Source organism: Magnolia sinica, chromosome 6 (assembly GCF_029962835.1).
Source record: "Magnolia sinica isolate HGM2019 chromosome 6, MsV1, whole genome shotgun sequence".
In the NCBI taxonomy this organism is placed as follows: Eukaryota; Viridiplantae; Streptophyta; class Magnoliopsida; order Magnoliales; family Magnoliaceae; genus Magnolia; species Magnolia sinica.
Window position 1 is genome coordinate 70,108,067 of NC_080578.1, and position 10,569 is coordinate 70,118,635.

General features: G+C 40.5%; 1 protein-coding gene across 1 annotated transcript; it reads right to left on the minus strand.

Annotated features, from left to right (window-relative positions):
* Positions 1–7,060: 7,060 nt before the first annotated feature.
* Positions 7,061–8,500, minus strand: LOC131249644 (pectate lyase-like). The gene is made up of 2 exons (XM_058250431.1): positions 8,110–8,500; positions 7,061–7,673 (listed from the first exon to the last, which is right to left on the minus strand). Exons 1-2 carry the CDS (start codon positions 8,307–8,309, stop codon positions 7,061–7,063), a joined length of 813 nt encoding a protein of 270 aa, XP_058106414.1. The 5' UTR covers positions 8,310–8,500.
* Between the last annotated feature and the right edge of the window lie 2,069 nt (positions 8,501–10,569).

Sequence of the window (10,569 nt, forward strand, 5' to 3'; positions counted from 1 at the left end):
TCAAAAGGAAAGAGAAACTAAAGGTCCATCAGGGCTACAATTACAAAAAGGATCCAAGTCCTTCAAACCTGAGGCCCACTCTACAATCCAAGTCAAAGCTTTCTGAAAGGTTCACTCCGTTGAATCCATCTTGTTTTCAAAACATCTCCTGTTTCTCTCTCCCCATATAGCCCCCTTTAATAACCTAACCATGGGGTGACCATATGTGATAAAGAAGGTTTTTTGGCCATACTGGAAAGGGAGGGGATTATTGGCCTATAGTGAAAAGGGTGGCTGGTATATGTCAAAGACTCTAATATCTATTGTAATTTTAGTTGTTTTTATCAGATGTTAATCCTTTTAAATGAATGTTTTACTCTTTGGCTGTGGGTAGTTTAGGATTTCTGTCTGATGGGTATTTTGGACATTCTTCTTGTTTTCTTTGTCATACTTTTGGATCATGTTAAGATTAAGGAATGTCTAAGAAACATTTTTTGGAGAGTTTCCACTGGCTTCTAATTTTTTATTCCATCTTCGTTAAGCTGCAGAGTTTCCTATTTTCTTTCTTCAAACTGTAGGTTTCAACTTGGATCATCTACTATAATTAGTATTGATTATCAGAGAATTATTTCTATTTTTATGATTTGTCCTCTTCAAATCTGTTTCCATACAGCTTATACTGTATCTTTCGGCTGACATTAGCATCTTAGATCTGATCAAGGGAGGCCCTATTTTGATTATCTGATTTTTCTTATATTTTTGGTGCTTCTTCACAATTTTTTGGACTATTCTAGGGTTTTTTTCTAACAATTTCTGGCGTTGCTTCAATAAAATTTCGTTTTATTTAATTAATTATTTATTCATAATCCTGTTTAGTTCAGTCCATACTCTTAGCAGTATTTTGGAATTCCTGAGATACTATTGGAGGACTATTTAATGACTTCTTGAAACAAATTTCAGCTCCTCATGGATTTGAGATTGGGGCACCAAATCCCAACAATTGTTCATGGTATGATGGTTGCAGAGTATTGGATCATCTTGCTCTGCAGTGTTACTGTGTGAAAGAGGAATGGCCAAAGAAACCCTTTCACGAAATATCGTAAATTCTACCAGTGACGGTGCCATAGTTGAAATGGAAAAAGAAAGTGATATGTTTGTATGCACAATCGAATTAAGTTACAATTATTAATCTAGTAAGTGAGAAAAAAACAAATTGTATTTTACTTAGCATCATATTGTGAAACTGGATTCCAAATTGCAATCATGTCACTTCCAAGTTGTGTGTTTGGATACATGGAATCCATGTGAAGAAGGAAATTCTTTTCCAATGACAAAACAGTTGGGCTGTTTAAGTATGTGGACTCCACACAGTAGTTGTTGATCTTATCCATTGTTAGAATTCTCCAGCACAAGAAATAAGGTGACGGTTGTATAATGAATTTGAGGATTCTACTCGCTATCCAAACAGGCACCTCATTTTTGCAATCATATTTTCTGCAGCAAATTTCATTGGGTAAGATGTAATCCGTGGAATCCAAACGGAATCCATGTATCTATACACGCCCTAGAGTTGAATGGAATGGAAAACAACTTGAGAGCCACTTTGTAACTGTGGATGTTGGGGCACATCATTGTTTCTTGGTTCATCTGCCCTTGACTCAATTGAATGTTTGTAATTCGATTCACACAAGCATCAGTGAAAGCCTTTATCTTATCTGTTTCACTCAAACGCCCCTATTTTCTAGGACCCACACTCTAGTTTATCGTCCACCAACATTTCCCACCAGCTCATCCCATACCTTGCAGCCCATGACAAAAATGAGAAATGAATTGAGAGTAGATCCATAGGAAGTGTCTAAGCTGCCTGCTACCGTTTTGAAAATAACAACCCATGTTATCGGCAAATAACAACTTGAAATAACGTACTCGATTTGCCACTCACAAAGGACGACATGGATGATTTCCATGTGTACTCTTTGTTAAGGAATCGAGTAAGATTACAACTTGAAATGGCAAGTGGACACAGATACATTTACTTATTAACGGAGTTTGCGTGCATACCGACGATCCTAAGCTCTACAGAAGGTACCGTGTACTTCATGAACACGGTACCTTCGACTAAAGAAGTCAGCATCTGGAAGTACCAGTGGTATAGAGGAGGGGATGAACTGAAACGTCATGCAAATAAATATATTCATGTGAAGGCGGTTTATGATAGTGAGGAAAGACGTTTTACACAAGTTGAAATAACAATTAGGGTAGAAATCAAAGTTGATGGATATGTTGAGGTGTTTAGAATTAGACAATTAGTAAATAATACACCTACTGTGGGGAGCTTTATTTCTCCTTTTGAGTTCTGACAACGTGGGTGCTCAGCTTGGTTCTGGGGGCTTCACGCAGCCCTGGGGAGGTGCAATCTTTGTGGAAATGGGGAAGTCCAGTCCTGCAAGTAGGGGAGTTTCGGTTTTGGAGATTTTTTCTGCAGGAAGATTACTGCTAGTCATGATGCTTCTGTTTTTCTGTTTTTTGTTTAGCCGATATGATAGGTAAGGCTCAATTATTTTGTGTGGTGCCCACCCGAAATCTAGCTTGTACATCGTCTGATCCTTCTTAACAAAGATATAGGGGCATGGCCCATCTTTTGACATATATATATATATATATATATATATATATATATATATATATATATATATATATATATATATATATATATATATATATGGTTCAAAACTTTTGTTGCCCATTAATGGTCAATCATCACTATTTCCTATGGTAAAATAAATAAATAAATAAAATAAAATAAAATAAAATAAAAGGTGGCAATCAATAGTAAAGAAAAGTAAGAAGATGAAATACAACTATACTGGGTACTATCTAAGACTGTCATTTTATTTTAATTTCTATTAAATAACAAGATACAGGGAGGGATAAAACCCTAGGACTCTCTCTCTCTCTCTCTCTCTCTCTCTCTCTCTCGTTTTTGTTTTCCCTTCTCTCTTATTTCTCTTCCGGGCGCAAGGTAGCACTGCTCGATGTTGGCCAGACCAGGAGGTCTGATAGGCCTCTCATTTCAGACCTTTCGGTACTACTTAAAGAATGCTGGGTTTTTGCCTAGACCCATTGGGTTGAATCAATAATCACCAGGCGGCCTATAATGCACAATTCCCTCTCTTAAATCCATTTGCACCATAAGGAATGTTCACATGCACCTATGTCCACCTTGTAAGTGCCAATATGTCATGACGAGAACATTTAAGATGCCCTTTAAGTGGGCCCTAGCTTGGAGATTTATCGGGTGCAAGCATCAGGCCGATTTATCATCAAGTGGGCCACACGGTACAGAAACAATGGAGGCTGGCCGTTCATTCCACATTTTTGCTCTAGCTAATCTACTAGCCTTTTCTGACCTTTTGGACATCTTGGATGCACAAGGTAGATGGTTTCCCGTCCATTTAGATGCATTTGAACACTCCTTTGTAACGCCTGGCCGATTAGTCAGTGAAGCAAATAGCAAAAACAAAAAGAAAAAAAAAGGATGTGGATCTAAGAAATACATTATCTTCACTCCACATAAATTCCAAATTTCAAATTCCAATCTACCCGGTTTCACCAAAGACGGCCGTAACTTAATTTGTTTATTCTGTATCCAATCCGTCCATCCATGTTTTCAGATCAATTTAGAGCATGAAACTAAATCTTAAGAATATTCAATTATCAGGTGGACTATATTCCAGGATACAGTATGCACCAATCAAGGTGGGCTGCACCGTCTTGAGTTAGGCCGGGGTCTTACTTAATCCACTCCCGTGGTGCAGTACATTCCAAGTCAGAACCGCAAGTGTTGACATGTGGAACTTAAGTGAGCCCCATTATGACCTATGTATCAGATCCACACACTCATTATCTAGTAACAGTTCCACGCACCGTTTATCCATTTTTCCATACATGTTATGAATGAGATAAAAAAATGAGGCAAATCCAAGCTCTATTGAAAATATCTTGGCCCATGTAAGTATGTGTGACATTATGAAGAGGTTATATAGCAAGTAAACTTAAGAGTGGACCTTAGAAAGGTTTCAACGGTAGTCATTTAATCCCTGTTACTTTCTTTGGTGTGGTGGATGTGCCTCATTTTTAGGTCTATTTTATATAATGATTTGTAAATATTGATGGACGGTGTGGATATAAAACATAAATCTTTGAAGGGTCCAGAGAAGTTCTAGATGTTGAAAATCATGTTGTGTAGCACGGAATCGAGATCCTGCGTAGGGTCCAGGAAAATAAGATGTTTGGTGGAAACGGGCGGGGATTAGATACTGACAAGGTCTGTAGCCAAATCCTTACACGTCACCAAGCTTTGTGGACCCCACCATGATGCATATGTTGTATCCATACCGTCCATCCATTTGGAGAGATCGTTTTATGGCATGAGAAAAAGAATGAGATAGATCTAAAGTTCAAGTGGACTCCACCATAGAAAACAATGGGGACAGTGACATCCACCGTTCAAAACTTCTTAGGAGCCATGGAAGTTTCCGATCAAGCTGATATACTTTTTTGTCACTTCATCTAATCTCTGTGTTAACTTAAACCTAGGAATAGGTTGGATCTAAAAAATACATCATGGTGGCCCTATAAATATTTCAATGGTGGATGTGACTGATCACACGGTTTTCTGTGGTGGGTCCACTTGAACTTTAGATCTATCTCATTCTTTTTCTCATGCCATAAAACTATCTCTACAAATGGTTGGATGGTATGGATACAACACGTGCATCATGGTGGGTCCACAGAGCTTGGTGACGTGTCAGTATCTAATCCGCGTCCAGTGGAAACGTGGCGTTAGCTTCTTTTCCTGCGTTGGGAGAGGCCATGCTTGGGTTTCAGTGGATCCGTTCCTTCTGCGATGTCCCACGTTGTTCGCATGGATGTTGCCCACCTGACTTATGTAGCAGGCTGGGTTTTTCGATCTACGCATAAAGATTAATTGGGCTCATGTAATGGATGGCCTGGATGGAACTTACACAGTATCAGGGCCTAACCAGGAAATAAACAACAACTCTTCTAGTAGGATTTGGGTTGAGTTAGTCTGCGGGCGATACAACCACTTGCCACTTCTAATTCCTATGGAGTGTACCCTAGTAATAAAAGGCCAAGGTCATTCGTCCATCTAATTTCTGAAAACTACACGTGTGCGGAACATCTGGACTTTTGATCTGGTGGGCCTTCCAATGGATGGCCAGTGGCTTAGGAACGTGATTAAGATTGCTAATTCCCGAACCCCATCTTAGATGGAGCATTCCTATCATAACCACCATCACATGTTGGTGGTGCCATTTATTAACATGTGGAAGCTGTGTGGAATCAACCGTAATGTCCTTACGATATCCACCCCGACTATCAATTTTATCAGATCATGTTAGCACATTAACCCAAAAATGTGAAATTTCAAAAATTCAAATGGGCCATTATAATATTTATTGTCCATCCAACCCATTCACAAGGTTATTCCGACCGGTATGAATAGAAATTACAAATATTATCATGATCCAAAACTTGTGAACCAAGAAGTCTTTAATGGTGGGCTTTAAATTCCCACTCTTTCTGTGTGTGGCCCAATTGATTTTTTTGACCAATCACATTTTCCGACTAATGTCCTAACACGATATAGACAATCTGATGGAAGGAGTGGATGTCACAAGGACATCACAGTGGGTCTTCAGAGCTTACCCATAGAGGGACGCGGATTGCGTCTTGCCCAGCCCTCCTCCGGCTGGAAGGGGCAGGAGCTTTGAGTAGCCACCATGATGTATGGGTCGTATCCACACCGTCCTTCCATTTTTTGTATCATTTTAGGGTAGAAGCCCAAAAGTGAAGCAGATCCAAGGGTCAAGTAAACCAAACACCGTTGAAAATTTTCTAGGCCCCCCATGAGGTTTATTTGTCATCCAACCTATTCATAAAGTTACATAGACCTGCATGAACAGAAAACACAAATATCAACTCCATCAAAAACTTCCGTGGCCCTCTGGAAGTTTTCAATGGCAAGAGTTTAATCCCCATTGTGTAGTCAACTTGAGCCTTGGATCTGCCTCAGTTTTGATAAATAAAAAAATGGATGGACTGTGTGGATGATACCCATACATCACAGTGGAGACGGTGTATTGAATTAGGATATAACATTATCTTGTTACCTAAATAAATTAAGAAACTTAATTACAACCAGGTCCATAGCTCAACCGGCAGACTGAGTGGAGATACCTCGTTTCAACACTTGAGGTCTTGGTATCGATCCCTAGCGGGGGGTGGCTAACATAGAGTGTGTGTACTGACATGGGCGTTAGTGGCCCAACCAACCACAAAAAATAACAACGTTCCTAGGGTTTAGTCGACATCCTCACTAGACTCTCTCTCAAGACCCTCTTTCAATGCAAAGTCGTATGCACCACCTGGTGCAGCAAAATCCTCCACACCTTACAAGAGCATCTCAAGTTCATCGATCCCTTGCCTCGTCTTCAAAACTCACTCCTGTCCAGATAAACGACCACAGCTGTATCTGATCGATTTCAATTCCGACAAAGATTAAGATCACAAACTCAACATAGTATCAAAGAACCCCATCGGCATACGCTTTTGACCCAGACATCCATTTTGGTACCATATTATCTTGCAATGGTTTGTTATGTTTATGTGATCGTTTCAGCTACAACCCCATATACGTATGCAATCCGATCACCAGAGATCATGTTGCACCACCACAGTGGTGGGCTCGACGCAAGGAAGACAAGTTCATACCTGGGTTCGGTATCGATGCTACCAATAAAGAATACAAAGTAATACGAATAACTTATTCTGAGGAACTTGGTGTAGCTTCGCAACTCACTGTGTAAAATTTTCTGAAGCTTCAAGGGACAGGGTCTTTTCACTGTGAGGTCGTCGTACAACTATCCTAAGGATACATATTTATCTGTATGTATTTTTTCTGAGGCTCATTCATGTTTAGGAGTACGTCGAAAATCTCCATAACCCCTTCTCAAATTAGTATGAGATTTCTACCATGCCCCACTTCAACATATCCTTAATTCTTACATCCCTCAATAACGTCGATGAGGCCATCAATGCCTCTGGACAGGGAGTTATGGTCGATCCAGATGTTGTTAGAGCCGTAGATGCTGATGGCGTCCCCATCGCTAACTGTCCTGAACCCCACATGGGCAAGGGAATCCCTGACCATGCCACCAGAGCGTGACTTGGTGTCATGAAAGTAGATGTTGTGGATGATAATATTCTTGACATATTGGAGGGTGAATCCAGCTCCATAAGCAATGCGGACGTTGTGACCGCGTCCATCGACGGTCTTGTGACTGGCAAATATGAGCTCTTCTTTGAGGGTAATGATCATGCTGCGAGCGAAGATTATCCACAATGCCTTCTTCTGTATAACACCCCAACGGAGAGTGCCCCTCTTGGGGTTAACGACATCGTTGTCTGAGGCATCTGTAACCACATATATCCTACTGTTCCTGCCGCCAATGGTCCTGCAGCCGAACCCGAGGACACACTTGGCCAGCCTCTTCCGGTGACGATCCCAGTGTTTGTCACATCTCCAGCAACGGTCGATGGGGTTTGTTCCCTCACATTTGCCTTTGTACTGTCTCAACTCCCTCCTTGTATTGTTTGCCTTCAACGACCTGAACAACATCAAACGCAGCCTTTTTCAGTTACAAATGCACCAATGATAAAACAATAAGATGTCAAGATTTCTCATTTACTTTCATGTATATTACTTTACCCATTTCTTATTAAAAAAAAAAAAAAAGAAGTTGCGAGCCCCCTATGAGGGCCCCACCGTCGCATGTTCCATAGAAATCATACCCGTTCATCAGTTTCAGTGATATAAGAATGCCTGATTATTATTATTATTATTATTATTATTTGCTATTTCTCGAGTTAATATAGCGATAAAAACGGGATATTTATAATGTGTCGAGAAATTTTCAAATATCGAGATAATTCCACGAGAATATAGTTCGTTATTTCGACATTTCAAAATTCTCGGGTATATTTCTCAGAGTGATTTACAAAGCTCGTAGGAAGGAAAGCGAAGAGAAGGAAAGGAGAACGCACAAGTGGACCTCCTCGATGACGCTGTCAGCCACTTCGTCAGGGAAGGGCTCGTAGGAAGAAAGTGCGGATGCACGTGCCTCCCTGGACTGCTTCCGCCAAAACTCATCAAAGTCGCCAATGTTGGCATACAGCACTGGGATGCCCGCCAGAAACAAGAAAAAGAAGAAAGACAGATAGGGTTTTGATGGAACTAGATCCATACTCTCTCTCTCTCTCTCTCTCTCTCTCTCTCTTCTTCAGTTATGTTTTTGTAGCTTTCCTTCCTTGTTGTCTCTTATGTGGTTGGATGGTAATGGGCAGGGTATTGTTGGAGACATTGACCTGACCCAACCAGACCAAACCGGCTGAACCAACGATGATTAGAATGCGGTCTTCATGGTTCTCTAAGCTTGCATGGGAGACGTGAGTTCTATATAGGGATGGAGGGAGGCTTTAAAAGGGGGGGGTGGGGCGAGGAGATAGGAGATCTACATGCCCTGATACTTGAACGGAATGGCAGTTTGAACGAACAAACCTTCGTTCTTTTTTTTTTTTTTACACAGGTGGAGTGGAAGGTTTGGCGGATTCAAACCCCGTTTTCAAGTGCGTACCTGTCTGTAGAGTGTGGATCCTCTTTCTCGTGGAAACAACGAGCAGCTGAATCCAATATTATAATTGGTCCACATCACTGTAAGTTCCATATCACCGGTTTTTCTTAATATATTAAAAAAATTGAGTGTGGATCCTCTGTTTCCTGGAGCCAGGAACTCCCAGACTCCAGCGTTTTCATTGGTCCACATCACCGTAAGTGCCACATCACTAGTTTTTTTTTTAATGTATTAAAAAAAGTACATTTAATAAGAAGTATAACGAAACGTTAAACGGAAGCGGTTTTCGTGCTAAGTAACTCAGTATGGTAAGTGAACTGAGTAAAGTCTGTGGAGCCCACTGTCATTTGTGCATTGTATTAATTCCATCCATCTCTTTTATCATCTAATTTTAGGGTTTTACAACAAAAATTAATCATATCCAGAGATCAAGTGGACCACACCACTTGAAATAGTGTGAATTGAATTCTACCGTTGAAAATTTTTGGGGGCCCACAAAAGTTTTATATCAAGATGATATTTGTTTTTTCCATGCATCCATGTCTTTGTGATCTTATGAACAGTTTGGATGAAAAATATACATCATTAATTTTGGGCTCAACCCCTAAAATGATCTGAAAAAATGGATGGACGGCGTGGATAAACCACATTAATTTACAGTGGGCCCAACAGAGTTTACTCAGTACGATAAGACTCGGTACGCAATCCGATTTCACGTGTCTAATGGGGACGCGGATTTCTTGCCAAAGCCTTTTGCAATAAGATCCTACGAAAGGATTCGGGATGGGCCCACTGCAACGTTTATGATAAATCCAACCCATTCATCCATTTATAGATATCATTTTAAGACATCATACCAAAACTAAGGTGTATGCAAAACTCAAATGGGCCACACAAGAGGAAATAGTGGGGATTTAGTGTCCACCGTTGAAATACTTATATGGCCACAAAAGTTTTGCATCGGTCTAATATTTTGGTGTTTTCACTTCATCCTAGTAAAAATGGCCTTATAAACAATTTGGATGGCATAAAAAAATCAAGACGCCTAGGAAGGTTTCAACGGTAGGAATTTCTTTCTCTACTGTTTCATCTTGTATGGCCCAGTTGAGTTTTTGATTATCCTAATTTTTTGTTACATGTCTTAAAATGAACTCTAAAAATGGATGAATAGATTGAAATTCTTATAAACATCACTTTGTCTACTGAACCCCGTCACTTTGTACTGCAATCCCCGTCACTTTTTCTACTGAACCTCGTCACTTTGTACTGCAACCTCGTCACTTTGTCTAGTGAACCTCGTCACTTCGTACTATAATCTCGTCACTTTATCTACTATAACGCGTCACTTTCTACTGCAATCTTGTCACTTCGTCTAGTGAACCCCGTCACTTTGTACTGCAACCCTGTCACTTTGTACTGTAACCTTGTCACTTTGTCTACTGAACTCCGTCACTTTGTACTGCAACCTCGTCACTTTGTCTACTGTATCCCGTCACTTTGTGCTGCAATCTCGTCACTTTGTCTAGTGAACCCTGTCACTTTGTACTACAACCTCGTCCCTTTGTCTAGTGAACCCCGTCACTTTGTGCTGCAACCTCGTCACTTTGTCTATTGTACCCCGTCACTTTGTGCTGCAATCTCGTCACTTTGTCTAGTGAACCCCGTCACTTTGTACTGCAATCCCGTCACTTTGTCTACTGAACCCCGTCACTTTGTCTACCGAACTCCTTCACTTTGTACTGTAACCTCGTCACTTTATCTAGTGAACCCCATCACTTTGTCTAGTGAACCCCATCACTTTATACTGCAACCTCGTCACTTTGTCTACTGAACTCCATCACTTTGTACTGCAACATCGTCACTTTGTCTACTG